General features: G+C 43.9%; 2 protein-coding genes across 2 annotated transcripts; one reads left to right on the forward strand and one right to left on the reverse strand.

Moving 5' to 3' along the window:
- The first annotated feature begins 774 nt into the window (after positions 1-774).
- fam222bb (family with sequence similarity 222 member Bb) lies at positions 775-7,633 on the forward strand. Its single transcript, XM_011608195.2, has 3 exons — positions 775-938; positions 2,531-2,657; positions 3,133-7,633. The coding sequence occupies exons 2-3, from the start codon at positions 2,576-2,578 to the stop codon at positions 5,046-5,048; spliced, it is 1,998 nt and encodes a 665-aa protein (XP_011606497.1). The 5' UTR covers positions 775-938; positions 2,531-2,575; the 3' UTR covers positions 5,049-7,633.
- On the reverse strand, positions 7,446-13,588 carry LOC101079749 (transient receptor potential cation channel subfamily V member 1-like). The gene is made up of 15 exons (XM_011608196.2): positions 13,381-13,588; positions 12,754-12,908; positions 11,780-11,932; positions 11,570-11,707; positions 11,201-11,502; positions 10,097-10,273; positions 9,650-9,805; positions 9,477-9,572; positions 9,324-9,394; positions 9,082-9,247; positions 8,908-8,974; positions 8,508-8,842; positions 8,023-8,138; positions 7,810-7,916; positions 7,446-7,745 (listed from the first exon to the last, which is right to left on the reverse strand). The coding sequence occupies exons 1-15, from the start codon at positions 13,506-13,508 to the stop codon at positions 7,672-7,674; spliced, it is 2,241 nt and encodes a 746-aa protein (XP_011606498.2). The 5' UTR covers positions 13,509-13,588; the 3' UTR covers positions 7,446-7,671.
- Positions 13,589-15,944: the final 2,356 nt, after the last annotated feature.

The following is a 15,944-nucleotide window of genomic DNA, read 5'->3' on the forward strand; positions in this document are numbered from 1 at the left end:
ATTTGAGATGAAGGAAGACAGCTCACACACTGGTACACACACTGTTTTCTTTTGACTGTTATTGTTGATAAAGATGTTTTTGTTCTCATTGTTGGCTGGATTTTTCCATCATTCTTTGGTAATATTATAATTTAATGAATACTGTGATGTCACAGGATTGTTTTGTTTTTTGGATATATGGCATATTTGCATTATATTACTAATGTTATTTAAAAATCATACATTTTGTCAAACAGTCGTGTTCCTATTTGCTCTTTTTGCATGTTGTCCGTCTTTACCGATTGATCAGTTCACTCCTATCTTAGTGTTATTTTAATAAATAAAAATGCCAACTGATTTTTGCCATATACTGTGTGCAAATGTAACCCATTTTAAATACTCTTCATCTCTGTTCAAAGTTATGATGCTCAATTACACCTGGGAACACTCAAAATAAAATATGTTGTGACTGAATTAAAACTATATATGATTCATAATATTTCTTAATTATTCACGTATTTTTCTTTTCTTACAATAATAATAATTATTCACACTATTTCAGCCCATAAAGGAACAGCTTTGTGAGAAGGGCACACAAATCTTAAAAAATAAGATTCAAATCACTATGTTGTCAAGGCAGTTGGATTACATGTCATACGAAACGTTTTCCTTTACGTCTTATTAATCTGTATACATTAATATGTTTGGGTATTGTATTTATTAAATAACCCAGCAGTACTCCACACTTTAATTATTAGTCAGGCATCTGATATTGACAGCTAAATATCGGAGGGGGAGGGGTCCTTTCTCCTGGCGCATGCGCACTACGTGTTGCTGCCGTAGCTGGACAGCAGCAGCACGGAGAATCAACACTTTTGGGATGTTCTGTTTGCTTTTAGAAACAAAATCAAGGATTTTCTTCGCAAGATGAAGTAGTCGTATTCGTAAGATTATATGGAGTAAGTATAATCGTTTGTAAAGCACCCTGCGCCAGTTTTTTTCTGACGATAATAGGCTGAAGTTTGCCAACCAGCTGGCCTGGTCACAATAAGCACAAAGAAGCTCCTTATTTACTGTGCTGCTGGACTCGGCGACCTATTGAACACTATCATTGCGACGTTTTTGGCCCCTATTAGATTAGACACAAATGCTCATTTAGTTGTATTTTCGTAAAAGTAAAGCGTTCCTTGGCCTGGGTGATGTAGCGTAGTTACAGAGGAGCGCATTAAGGCACGGATGTCAGGCGAATGGCTAACATTATATGGCTACATCCTGGTTGTTTGGGAGTTAACCGAGGCCACGATGTCAAATATAGAAGTAAATACTGAAAGAAATCACGAAGTGCACGTGAGTGGTTACCTGAGGGAGGCAGGTGTGACCTGAGACTGTAAAACTTGACGTCTTCTAGTGGCTAAGGGTCGTGTTTTTCTTGTGACACAGCGTCTTGCTGATTGGCCAAAGAAGAGAAAAGTAATGTCAGCAAGCTTCTTCTCAATCTTTACACGATTCCCTGTTCAAGGACTTCTTTCTTTCATTTGTTTCAACATTGCCATTGAAACTACCTCGCAACGGGATAAAGAATGTGGAAACTCAACACAAAAACGGATGAAAACGAACCAAGCTGCATCAAATATGTGCGATGCTGATTAATAAGTTGATATGGAAGCCACAATATATAGATAAAGGAAGTTTAAATGGGAACATGTAGTTTCCTGGATGTTTGGATGCCATATTGATACATATGGCCTGTTATTATGGATGCGCTGTTTGTGCAGTTCTGTTACCAATTGTTAAAATAAGCATTTGGTCGACATCAAATATCTATTGATACAGATTTTTAGTTGGATGATTGCATTATATTTTGTGGCTGTTTATTCCAAACAAAGGAATAATTGTTTTTCAAAAATGACTTATTTTTTCTCCCCTCTTTCCAGTAGTTGGCTTCTGGCCCGTGTCGCTCTGGTGGTTGATGAGATTTGTGGTTAAAATAACCAAAACATCAGATGCTGACATCGGCGAATTCCATCTGATTCACTGACGGCCCGATGCCATTCATTGATCTGTTCAGTTTAGTTCAGTGTTTTTGTTGATGTTGTTTTATGGTTCCGTTAAATTTGCATTTATCCCAGTGCTTTGGAATGCTGATGCTAATTCAGGCTCACTATTCTTAATTATGCTGCAGCTGGGATCCTGCTATTATTACTAATACTAATACTACTATTATTCTTCATTTTAAAGGACCTATTAGGTTTACACTTGAGAGGAAATTCCTGGTAGCTTAACTGATTATGTTCACCAATATCTAAGGGTAATGCTTGGCTTACCAAAGTAGCAAAGTCATTTTTAACCTGTTCTGTTTCTGCACTGGTGTCGGCATCGAAGAGCCTTGTTTATTTTGTCTTGTAGCGTGAGTGGTGGTGTGCACAGGAAAACACTTTTGCATCTCATGTCGTTATTTAATTGTTATTTAATTATTAGGGCAGTCCTTTATGTGGAAGTAGATAACCCCCCAGTCAGTTGACTGACACCAGCTTCTGTTGTATGTCGTCAGTACGGCGAGGAGGAGTTTCCCCATGCTGCATTAGGAAAGACTGACATGCTGGCCTGTCTGCCGGCATCAGGTGACTCTACCATCAGCATTCTCTCTTGTACGCAGATGAACACTGGACTTCAGAAATGTAAGTGGCTTCTCTTTTTCTCCTTATTAGTATTGCGTATGATGAAGATTTGGAATCCTAATGTCACCACAAGGATGTTTCAAGGATATTTACGCTTAAAACGTAAAATCCAGAAAGAAATGGGCCTAAAATATCTCAAGGGAAACACTGAGGTTCTTATTAAAGAACTTGTCTGCCTTAAATGTATTCTTTTTTCCCCTGACAACCTTTACTAGGACATAAGCAGGTTTTGATTATTTGTTACCTATTTTAATTTGGAAAAAGAAAAAATAAACTTATTTAACTGATGTATAAAGGGTGTGTTTAAAATAATTGGTTTTCAAGTTTGGACTATTCCTAAATAATCCTAAAACAAATAATTGGATTTCAGTGCAAAGAACCTGTTTACATACGTGGTTACTGAAATTTCTTTAGACGTCTCTTGTTGAAGTGTGGCTTTATGAGTAATTTATCTGTTTTACTCCACACATTCAAGGGGAAACTACACAGAAGATGGGATCTGCCAGCTATCCAACCCCAGCTCAGTTGGATGCCTATGCTAAGAAAGTTGCCAACAATCCTTTGACCATACAGATCTTCCCCAATAGCGTCAAAGTACCTCAGAGGAAGCACATTCGCCGCACAGTCAACGGACTTGACACATCCTTGTCCAGTCAGCGTCACAGTCCCTACCCCACTCAGGTCAGCTCTCATCGGGGCCTGCTCGCTGTGCTCCTTGCACCCTCCAAAGACATTATAAAAGGATTGAACAGCGGACGCGCTCGTCAGCTTCATAAGGCCATCATGAACCCGCATAATGGGTCCTATGCTGCTCATAGCACTTTAAATCTTCCTCAGCCTGCTCATAGCCTCCGATGCCCTTCTCAGCCTGTGGTTGAAACGGCGCTGAAGCAGAACATGGTCCACCCACAGACACTACAGCTTCAGCAAAGCCTGAGTCAACCGATAGCCCAGGCGATGGCCCACCCACAGGCCCTCCAACAGAAGAGCGTGGTTCTCCAGCGGCAGCAGAGCCTGTCCCAGGTCCAGACATCACAGCAGCAGAGACTGGCTCACCCTCCAGGTGTTCAGAGGCAGCTAAGTGTGCCGCTCCCCCAGCATTTACAGCAGCAGCAGAGTCAGCCTGGTATTTCTGCCGCTCTGCAGCAGCAGCATCTGCAGCCGCTGAAGCCTCCTCCGCAGGCTTCACTTCCACAACAAGGACTGACTCAGGATCTACGCCACATGCCTGACGGACCTCCGCTCATGAGCCTGCAGCACAGTCAGGGGCTAGCTACTTCACAGACCCTGCCCCACGCTGTGGGTGCAGCCCCGACTATGGCTAATGGTCTCCAGCAGCCTCCACCAGGGACGTTCGGGCCCCGGAAGCTTCCCGATGCAGACGCTCCACCAAATGTCACTGTATCTACCTCTACGATTCCTCTGTCCATGGCGGCCGGTCTGCATCAAAACCGACCGGGCAACCTGAGCAGCATTGTTCACCAGATAAACCAACTGTGTCAGGCAAGAGCCGGGATGGGCACCACGTCGGTGTGCGAGGGCCAGATCGCAAATCCAAGCCCGATCAGCCGCAACCTGCTGATCAACGCAAGTTCTCGGGTGTCCTCGCTCCAACCGGGTTTGGGCTCGGTGCCCGGCGGCCTCATGATGGGCGCCGCGGATAAAGCTTCAGCTCAGAACCCCGCCGCTGTTCTCCATTCACAGCCCGCCATGGCTGTTAATGCCTTTCACAGAGACCCGGAGAAGGTTCATCTGCAGCAGCTTCAGCATCACGCGCATCAACAGAAGCAGCAGCAGCAGCATTTACAGCAGCTGCAGCAACAGCAGCGCTCTTGGGCCCAGCATCGACTGGACCACATGCAGCAGCCGCCCGAAGGGGCCCATCCTTGCAAAAACCCAAGACTGGAGCGTCCGTCTGACACCGATTTCCCCTCTCAGAACCTCAGTTATCCCCACAAGCTACCTGCTGGCGCACAGTTTACGCTGAAACACACTGCAGACAAACCACAATCCTCCCCTCCTGTAAACTGCACCGCAGCTTCTATGCCTTATATTAACGGCCACTATATGCAGCCACCCTGGAGCAGGATCCCAGCTGCAGCAGGTAACACTGGATCCGGCCCGCGAGACCTTCCAGGCTCTTTTCAGAGGGAGCCGATTGCTTCCTCTACAGAACGCACCCTGGGGGCCAAGTACCTGCCAATGAAAGAGGATCTCAACCAGGCCAAGTTGATGAAGAATGTGGATTTCTTAGGCCAGGACTTCCACATGGGGAGTTTTCAGGAGCAGAGGATAGGCATGATGGAGAAGATGCACAGGTCAGCCATGGGCCAAATTCAGGAAGTCAACAATGGCAGTGGGGTCCACCCCCACCCCCCAGGCTACCACTAAATTTGCTCCACCATCTTTTGCTGTGTTTTAAGCTATTCTTTACAGCTGCTTATTTTTGTGGTTTGATGTTTGAAGATCTATTTGACGGCATCACAGGTGGATTAAAGACCATTCAATTGTGAAGGTTAACAGTATTCCTCAGGTCTTGATCCAATTGATGGTTCGGAGGTAAAGGCATTTTCACAAGGTCGCCCACTCCTGAGCAGAGTTTCTTTTTCCTCAATACTCCTCTATACTCATGTGTATATATTGTTTTTTTTAGACATAGTTGCAGCAGATTTTAACAACCCCTATTTACTGCTTTGCTTTCCGTAGATTAGCTAAAGTTTAATATGAGTTTAGATAAACGGCTCAACTACGTTCAGCATTTGTGTCCTTACAAGTGTACTAAAGTCATCTATAGGTTGGGCTTCCTCTTTTATTTAAGAATATTTATCTTTTCACGTATATGCGCACTCTCTTTCCAGCCTTTTGTTGTCCCTTCCCCAAGATATCGATGTGAGATTTCGTAGTTTCTCACGCTAGAAGCAGATTTTCTTGCATTACAGACGTTTAGGGCAGAATTCTGTTGTTGGCTCTGATTTGATGTGCGGAAAGAAAAAGAGAGTCCATTACTGCCCACTTCCTTCTCACATAGTGTATGTAAAACAGAATTATGTCCCTGTTGTTGAAAAGGCATTTGGACATCAGTGTGTGTAAAGCAGATTGATCATTTAGAAGTCTGCAAGTACTCTAAACTTTAAAAATTTGGAAAAATGCATCCTTTTCTTCAGAGAGGGGACGTTTGTCACACTTTTACTACTGTACCACAGGTTAACTGATGTGCTGATATGATGCCCTTGGCTTGTTTAGGCTGTTATTGTATACTGTCATTCGCCTTAGCCTATGTTTATTTCCACTGACTAAAAAAAGAACTCCTTCAGGGCGCATGCTCTGTTTTGCTAGACGTTTCTAGCATGAATCCTTGGGCCTTTTTCCTTCCTAAAGCCCTTTTTGAGGTTGATGTAGCAGGATGTTGTTGCTCTGTTAGCCTCAATCCTTCAGGAAATACAAGCCTTAAATGTCAGTAGTTGGAAATGATAGCTGTGTTAAAGGACAAGTATACAGGCAAGGAAATCTCTTTTCTGTATTTTGGAATTGCAGTAAATCGTAGGGTAATAATGCTACTCATACCTGTTGATAAATCAAATATTGTCTCAAATGTCACCTATCTAAGTTCCGGAATGATTTTAAGTTTAATATATGAATGGTGTTTGACAGGATATGTATTTAGAACAGGGTCGTAGCAGATATTTGAACAGTGTTTGAGTTTGAAGCCCTTGTGTTGTTAGCTTTTCTGACCTCTGCATCCAGAAGCCATAGGTGTTTTGACATTAGGTGCCATAGTTGGTAGTTGCAGACATTGTGCTTAAATTTTTCAGAGCACTGACCTTTTCTCCTCCTCTCTCCTTTTTTTTTTTTCTTAATCTTCAGGGCAAAAGGGAGGAAGAACTCTAAGATAAAATGAACGATTTAGGTGTTCACACTTGATTTGTTTTTCTCCTTCCTGTCTCCCGTTTTTAATGTGCCTATCCCTTAAAGCTGCTATTGACTCTAACCTTAACACACGGGATGGATGGTGTGCATGTGTTTGAGTACTAATGAATGAGCTGTGTTAATGATTCCTATTTATGTGATGGCTTCAGGTTGTACATTTGGTAATCTCCATTTTTAAACATTATTGGAAATGTATAATGACTGACCAGTATTCACAGCGGCAGAGTGATTATCAGCCTTTACTGTAAACGAACACTAAACAGATCGAGCTGCCCTGTGTCTTCTGAACTGCCTCATTTTAGTCAGGTTCTCCTGTTTCATATGAAGTGCCTCCTCTGGGCTTAGTATGGAAAAATGTGTGAATGTGTGTGTGCGCACGACACTCTTGGGTACTTGCACAAAGGTGTGCATGCTGATAGAAGGTGCACCGAGTTCATCTGTGATGGGGGACCAAGATGCTTAGCGACTACTGATACTGTGTCCTGGACCGACGTCCTGAAGTGTGCCATGACTCTGAGACACTGTTGGGACACGTGCGCGCTGCTGATTCAGTGTGTTTCTGACTGTAACCGCCGCGTTCCCCGGGCCGACAGTAGGAACCTGGATTCCTACCGCTGTAGGCAAGGAGCCGGTGACGTAACGGAGGGCTGCAGTCCAGCGGCTGACATAACAGTCAGGATAACGTGTGTTAGGAGCATTCCAAAATGCAGAGCGACTGTTTCCTGAGCGCAGCACACGTCACTGTTTCGCAGGTTAAGATTCCAGCCGGAATCTTCACATTTACAAGATGCCGTGAGCTGTGCCTGTCATCGTTCGCCGCTCCAATAATTTCCTCAAGCACACTGAATGAACCAACAACTCTCCCTCTAAATTTGTTTATTGCTCCGATTCATATTTATTTGGTGATCAAAGATGTGTGTGGATGATGGTGGGAGGGGGGGAGGCTGTTCACTACTTAATAAAAATGTGATATTCCTGTTCTGCGCAGTTTTCAGGAATAAATTGTCTTGCACAAACATTCCCCCTAACCAAAATAAAGTTTTCAAACTGAATGATGCTTATGTGAATGTTGATTACGGTTCTCTGTTTACGGAAGCTGCACTTGTGGATGACCTCTGACCCGAATCCTGTCCAGGAGTGGGTTTATTCTCCACAGACCCCCTGAAAGAGAGACAGACCTTAACGTTAGTGCTCACAGAACCGGGCCAGAACGGCGAGGAGCTACCTTGAGGTTGGCTGTTGGACTGGGACTTCAACATGGTGTCTCCGGGGTCCTCCTCCTGGATGTATCCCAAATCGGACCTCCACTTTTTCCAGTTCGTTTCCAGTACCCTAGTGTAAAAGATTCCAGAAAACACCATCGATGGATCTGTTCAACCCTCTTATCCAAATGGTTGAAAGCTTTGTGAAGCTGCATAAAGTAATTTTTTTGATTTACCTGAAAAATCTTTTATCCTCCGCTGTGAAACACAGCATGTTTGACGATCCAGAGCGCAGTTTTCTCATCAGGCACCTGGGCAGCGTCCTCTCCAGGTCCAAAATTGTAAAGGCCCTCTGATGGCGTGTGACAATATTAGAGCTTGTAAACATATAAAGCTTTAAAAGGGTGGGGAAAATATGTACTTTATTTCTAGGTCACAAGTTTTTCCACATTAAGCACTGACATTAACTATGAGCCTCCCTCCATCTGGTCCTTCACTAGACTCTGGTGCCAGTAATAACGTGTGGGTCAATTCAGAACACCAGGTCCGATCATTAATTTTAGGTTGAGTGCTTTTTTTTTCTGGTGTTTTGGGAGTTGAACCTGGAATTCTGAATGTTGTGTGCTGGTCTGGTGTGTTTCTTGGTGTCACGTTAGAACTCAAACACGCCGTTCAAAACAGGGTAAACATCGCTTTGAAAATGTTCTCGACTGAAACCAACCTGTAGGTTCCAAATGTTCTCATTGTCCTTGGAGATTCTCTCCACGGTGTTCCCCATTAAAGCTATGAGCATGTTCAGCAGAAGGATGTATGTCAGAACAATGTACAGGATGAGTAGGATGTAGAAAACTTCCTTGGACTGGACGTGATCGGTGAACTCCAGATCCCCCATCCCAATGGTGAACTTGAACAATTCCAGCGTTGTGAAACGGATGTCGTTATAAGTCGGCTTCTTGCACGTGAAGGGCTCAGTCTCAAAGCTCCGCCCCCGTGCCCCAGTCCCATTGGCGGGATCGTCAGAATCAGGAGGGGAATCATCTATGAGGGTCACAACCGCTACGCACACAGAGAGGAGAAGGTTAGGAAGTGTGGCTCTGCGGCGGAAGGCGTCTAAGTCTTACCTGCGGAAAATCCAAAGAGAAAAACGCCGTAAACGCACAAAAAGTGCAGCAGGTCGTGCAGAATCATCTGAAAACACACAGCGAGCATCCATTTGTGTCGTTGCCCCATCATCATGTCAACAAACAAAGAAAATCTTTCCATCCGGTGACACTTGGCTGTCGTAAAACCCTCACCCTTTGCATCATGACGCTGTATATCCCCATGTGTCTGGAGCCTCTGGAGTAGTAAAGAACATTGATCCAGGCGAGAGCCAGCGAGACCACGAGGAAGCCAACATATTGCCTACAACCGGTGATGTAGAGAACAGCGCAGAGGAGGAGAAGCGTTGCCTGCAGGAAGCTTCAAAAACAGATGAGCGGTGAGAAAAGGGTGCTTTTAAAGGTTCGGCCACTAGGATGAGCACAGCCGTACTCACAATATTATGTCACTGAAGCCGTCCAAGGACAAGGACTTCAAATATGGCGGGTTCCTCTTGAAAATGACGATCTGCCAGTTTGGGTTTGTGGAAATGTTAAATGTAGATTCTTTTGCACGAACCATCTGCCGGACCAGATTCTGCCCCCCTCACCGCTTTATAGAAGAACCACACGGCTCCAAAGAGACTGACGAACTCTCCGCAGGCGCGGAAGTAGTCCAGTGGCACGTGCTCGATGGGGAACGGCGGCTGCGGGTCAGACGGAGGTCATGGGTCAAACCGATTACATTGTTCAAACCAAAAGGAAAATCTGACTTTAACATTACCTGCCCTTCCTTTCTGTAGAAGGCTACAGTAGTGAAGATGCTCAGGTACGCCAGGTAGAACAGGAAGTTCATGAGAAATAGCTTTGATGCGAACCTGTCCCACTTCTCCTGGAGAAGACTTCGTAAAGGTTCGATCTGAAGCATCTCGGGCTGGTTCTGATGGACACAGGGCCAAAGGTGACTATGAATGGACGGGCAGAGATCCCACCTGGAGTCATCTGCCTTCTACCTGAAAAAGCATTTATCGTCCCTAAATCAGTTCTGCTGGACCTGTTGAAAACAGTACGGTTCCCAACAGAATCATCAGAACTTGTTACAGCTCTAAAGTCTTCTGTTGCGGCCGACAAGAACTTGAGGAGTAACTTGGAAGACCATGAAATAAAAACGGTTCTTCCATTAAGGCGACCCCAGTGTCCTCAGCTTATTTTAAAGCTAACTGCAGCTTACTGGAATGTCGTTCCCAAAGATGACTATTTCCAGCACTGAGTTGCGTTGGTCCGTGTCAATGGAGCTGGTGTCGAACAGCGAGGAGCGGACTGGTCCGTATACCCATTCTGTGAACTTCCTGGACAGGGACCTCATCCGTTCATCCGTGAATTCCCGATGCAGTATGTGGCGAAACAGCTGCCCAGAAATATGCGAAAAAGAGCATCATGGAAATGAAGCAACAAAAGGCGGTAACGCTGGATACAACCTCGGCTCTCTGGTGTCACGTTGTCATGACAATTTGGTGCAGCAGAAGCAGTGGGACAGCCTCAGAGGACCCTTTAGATGAACCTACCCATGTTCCTCCACCCACCCACACAATAAATGTAACAAAACTGGGATTGCATCACAGAAAATAAAATCTAGTTGAGTGCATCATCAGCAGGGTCATGGCTTCCTCTCCTCTCCTCTCCTCTCCTCTCCTCTCCTCTCCTCTCCTCTCCTCTCCTCTCCTCTCCTCTCCTCTCTCCTCTCCTCTCCTCTCCTCTCCTCTCCTCTCCTCTCCTCTCCTCTCCTCTCCTCTCCTCTCCTCTCCTCTCCTCTCCTCTCCTCTCCTCTCCTCTCCTCTAGTTTCTCTGCTGCCCCCCGTGTCCACCTAAAGGCATCGCCACCTTTATAGCTGTATGCTGACATGCTGACCTCCGACCCTGCTGACCCACTCATCTCCTACACCAGCACTTTGTTATAATTAATGTATTTCTATGATCTCTGCCTATCCTGTCCTCCCCCCTTCTCCTCTCCCTCTCCCTCCCCCTCCCTCTCCTTCCCCTCTCCTCTCCTCCCCCTTCTCCTCCCTCTCTACCCATCAGTCCATCAACAGGAGGGTCCCCCTACATGAGCCTGGTCCTGCTCAAGGTTTCTTCCTGTTAAAGGGGAGTTTTTCCTTGCCACTGTTGCTTGTCTGGGGTCAGGCCCTGGGATTCTGGAAAGCGCCTCGAAACAATTTTGATTTTAACAGACGCTATATAAATAAAGATTGATTGATTGATTAATTAATTGATTGATTGAGGGCAGATGCTAAGTTAAATCTAAAGAAGGCAGATTTAGAAAAAAAATCAGGCATACTCCGATCTTGCCCAATCTGGCTGCTAACTTCAGCGGAGTCAGCCCTTGATTGTTTTCGATGGCTTCCAGTTGGACTGTTTTTGTCTCTGGCTTGAAATGCTGAATGAGGATCTGGTCATACATCCCCGCGATCATGTCCGTGTTGTCCGTCGTATCATCTGCAATCACCACCAGGGTGTGCAAGACAGTGTTTCCCCGCGAGTCCTGGTCCGTCACGTCAGCCCGCCTGTGGGGGTTTTCCATCAGGTAGGAAACTATTTCCGGCTGATTTGTGCAGGCAGCCAGTGATAAAGGAAGCTCCCCTGTTGAGGACCAAGCCACATTAGAGGAAACGTAACTTTGGGATTATGGTAGGATGGGATTACTCACCAAAATAAAAGCCAAGTCCTGTGTTACACTGGAAGAAGGTGCCATTGGCTTTGGCTTGGACGTCTGCTCCATTCTCCACTAACATTTTCACATGGTTAAAACTTCTCCTTTCAATGGCAACGTGCAGGGCTGATTGACCTGCCGGAACATTGTCGCTGATCATGTGAGCTGGTCAACCGAGGAGATCAAGCCACCAAGAGTCTCACCCACCTTTGTAGAAAGGGTCTTTATAAGATGCGTTGATTAAATCTTTTAAATCATTAGTTCTCTCAGCGATGGCCAGGAACACCTCAACTGTGTCGTTTTTACCGTCTTTAAGGTTCAGCAACGCTTTCAGCAGAGCAGTTTTTCCATTCAGCTCATCTGAAAGTTGTGCAGAAACGTTATTTATCGCACCCCTGCACACTTGCTTTTTTATGGATGTGGATTTATGGCCTTATAATGTTCACACAAACCTACAAGAATATGCACAATCAAACTTTTACAGGTACTATTTATTTTCTTCTCATCTTTAAGAAAAAATTTGTTCTTCTTTAGGCAAACAGTTACAACAAAAGGGGAATTTCTCCACCCTTATTGGAGGGTGTATTAGAGTTGATTTCAATCTTGACCAATTAGATTAGAGCAGATTAGAATTTATGCAAGCAATACCTCTACTTTACAAGCTACAGGCTTTTTATTCAATAGCAACTGAAGGTCTTAATATTTTGTATCCAAGTTTTAAAATCACTCTTAGTTCCCCCTAAACGTCACCAGAATCATGCGCTGTTTCACTTGTAACATCGTTATTTATGCAATTCTGTCAACAGAAAGAGCAACAAGGGCGAGCTATGAAAAGGACAAGCAGCAACCACTGCCGGCCTGTTCTGATTTGTGTAATGAGTTTTTAAAAAATCCCTTAAATCTCTTTAATCTCTACCTCTCTTTCCCTTCCCTGCAGCGTTTGTTTAAAACAGCACGGCCTGATGTTACTCGAAGCCTGTATCATTAAAGAGTAATCAGGTGAGACACCTCTCACTTCTCAGTGGTCCACACTCAGATTAATTCTTTGTTGTATTGAACCCTTTATAACAACCATTTTCAACTCTGTCCTAAGTAAATAGAAATAAAGTCTTGCTGTGCAATATGATGTTATCTGAATCCATGCATTTAGCTGCTTCTCCCATAGCAGATACATTTCTTACCTGTAAATTCTGGGCTTGTAAGCCGTTTTCCTTTGATATTCAGGTATTTGAGCAGACCCTCCAGCAGAGCCACGTTTCCCTGGGATGCTGCCTCAAACACTCGCTCTCTTGTGAACGTTTTACTACAAATATTGTCGACGTCCATATGTTCCTGTCTGAAAAGTAAGAAAAGCCACACAGTTTGTTAAAAACAAACAAAAGTGAAGCATCTAGGACCGATCAATCATTTCTCCTTCTCAGGAGCCAAGAACTGAAGCTAAATGTGTGTTGCTGAATGCGGAATTTGTTTAATATTGTGTGGATGTCTTACTGCCACCAAAATCTGGAGCATTTCTAAATACAGTATATTAAAAAGTACTATAAATCCTGTTACTCATTAATGGCTTTCACATTCGTTGAAGCGGTTTCCTGAGGGGCTGCAGGTGAGATGGGGGAGGGTATGTCAATAAACCCACACCCGTTTCATGATGTCAACTGATACTTGTTGTTCCCAACAGGCTTAAAATCCTATTTTTCCTAGAAACCACAATGCTGCATTGTTTCTTTATCCATGTCTGAAGGCCTATAAAGCTTAACCTGTGACCCGTGGCAACAGGGACGCGTCGGCTTCGTGCAGGAGCGGTTTACCTTTGAATTGACACGTTGGTGTCCATCGGGATAATGACCTCTGATTTTTCTTTTTGCAGCAGCCACTCCAGGCCGTTCCCCTCTTCGTCGCGCTCCCCTTCTTCCAGCGGCTTTCCATTATTGTCCATGTCGGACGCGAGGAAGAGCACAAAAGCCAGGGATTATTCGCGGCGTCCTGTTTTAACACGCAGCTCATCAGGTGTAATGCAGGTGTAGAATTACAAGGATGATCCTCCCTCTCCCCTGAGGAAAACCTGTTTTTCTTCTGCGGGAGAAAATAAACTCCTAGATCACCTGACAAACAATTCTTCAACTTTCTTCTGGATTTTTTTTTAAAATAAACCTAATTTTTTTTTTGTCATATATTTAAATACTTTTACTCATGTAAGCTATTTATTCAGGCAAAGTAAAGATTTTATGTATCAAATTGAGCAGAAACTCAATGATTATGATGAATAAAAAATAAATTCCCTCAGGACAAAGTTTTAATTGAAATTGAATTTAAGAATTTAGGTTTCATTTACATTGGTTGCAGACGTTTTCATGAACATCTCAGTATGAGTGTGTTCCTCGAGACAGCCGTTGAACTCTTTACTTCTGTGTCGTTGATCCCCCCCAGGGGTCAACAGACCTGGGATCCTGGTTTCCTGGGAGGAAAAGAAAAGTTCTATGTTGTTCAGGTTCTGAAGCTGCCTCTCAGGCTTCATAATGTCAACGCAAAACCTGATTCTGACTCTGAGAGATCCTTTATCCGGGGCAGGCTGTGACCCCCTTAGTTTTCTTTTCTCATCAAAATGACAACATTTAAAAAGGTGAATGAATAAATAACGATAACAGCTCAAGTCGAATTTTTGCATAAAGTTCTGGGACACATTTCCCTACGCCTCGACAAGGCAGGGAAAAGCCTTGACAAAGCATTTTGTGGGACTTTGGCATTCATAGCGGCCCCAGATACTGAGTGGCTAAAGACTAGCGTTCAGTATATTCTGCTTTATGTCTTTCGACTGTGGGAGAAATCGTCCGTATTCAGTGCCTGTGTTGGCTGCTCCTTGATGACATCTAAGATTTCAGTTGCCAGTTGGCGCAGGCAAAGGATCCGGGGCTGTTTAGCTATAAACAGAAGAAGGGTCTGAAAAACCTGTTTGCCTCTTTCCTAGGAGATTTAAAGTGCATTAAAAGCAATTTTCAGTGACATAAAAAGGGGCACTTCCACTTGTTTGGACCAGAATACTCGGTCCACTTTCTGGTTTTTCTGGTTTAAACTGATTAAAACAGGTTCTTTTTTTCTGTCAAACTACTGATAAAAGTGATGCTTTGCAATTAATTATTCAATCATCACATTCAATTATGCAATCTAATTATTCAAGCGCCTTATTCAGGGGGACAACTATGGTTGTCTAATGTAGCTTCTGGACAGGATTAACAGATTCTTTTTACAGACACATTGGAGAAAGACAAAAATTGGAAAAATGTGTTCCCGTTTTTTTTTTTTTTGGAACCAGTTAAAAGATGTCCTCCTGCATTTTGGACCAGCTGTAATTGGGACAACAAGGTCTGTCTAAGCCCAGCAGAGAGCACATGGCAATAATCAGTTATGTCTGTTTTATTTTGTTATTGTGTTTTATGTTTTATTTTGGTACTTCAGTTTCCTGCTTGTGTGTGCATGTGTGTATACGTGTGTGTGTTGTTTAAGTAGTCCCGTTAATTTACCGCCTAAGCCACGCCCCTTTCTGTTCAGTGCCAGGTTGCCTTTGTTCCTCCTGTGTTGTTGGTCCTTGTTTGACTCCTGTGCTTGATGGTATTTGTCACCTTCAGCTCTGGATTTGTGCCTGCTTCCTGTCTGATTTTGTCTGTCTGTACCCTTCTGTTTATGATTTATTGCCTCCATCTGGATTTAAGACTTTGTTTCCTGAATTTTGACACTTTGATTTTGTCTTCCATTCATACTTGGTTTCACCCTTCTGGGCTCCTTGTCTTAATCAAGGCGAGTTGTAATAAAGCGCGAGATAAAATCTAAAAATGATGCTAATAAATGATTTGACCTTGGCCAGTTGAAGAAGCTGGAATGAACCAATCTGAGTATCAAGTTTAAAATCATAATTCAGGGTTACGTTTAGATTTGTTGCTCTCGACTTCAAATAATTACTCCAAAAAAAACAATTCAGGATAAACACTGGCGGCATCACTCGGCCCAAAACGCATGAGCACATCCTTTTTGTCATTAAAATGTAAAATTAAAGACATCCAATGCACTCTAAAAGTTGGTCCACATCATCTGTATTATCCTATTTATTAGCACATAGATTTGAATGTTGTCTGCATAAAAAAACCTCAGGGGATGCTGTGTGTCCTGAGGGTAGGTCAAAAGGGTCAACATCACATAAAGAAGAGGCCCAAGACTGGAACCTTGAGGTGCTCCACAGGTCCACTGTGTCAAATGCAGCCGTTGGGTCCAACAGTACCAGTGACCAGAATCTGTGGATAAAACCACGTCACTAAAATGTCTGATGTGATTCTAGACGTGACTTTAGATGTGTCTGTTATATCGTCCACTCTCAGCTTTG

Source organism: Takifugu rubripes, chromosome 11 (assembly GCF_901000725.2).
Source record: "Takifugu rubripes chromosome 11, fTakRub1.2, whole genome shotgun sequence".
In the NCBI taxonomy this organism is placed as follows: Eukaryota; Metazoa; Chordata; class Actinopteri; order Tetraodontiformes; family Tetraodontidae; genus Takifugu; species Takifugu rubripes.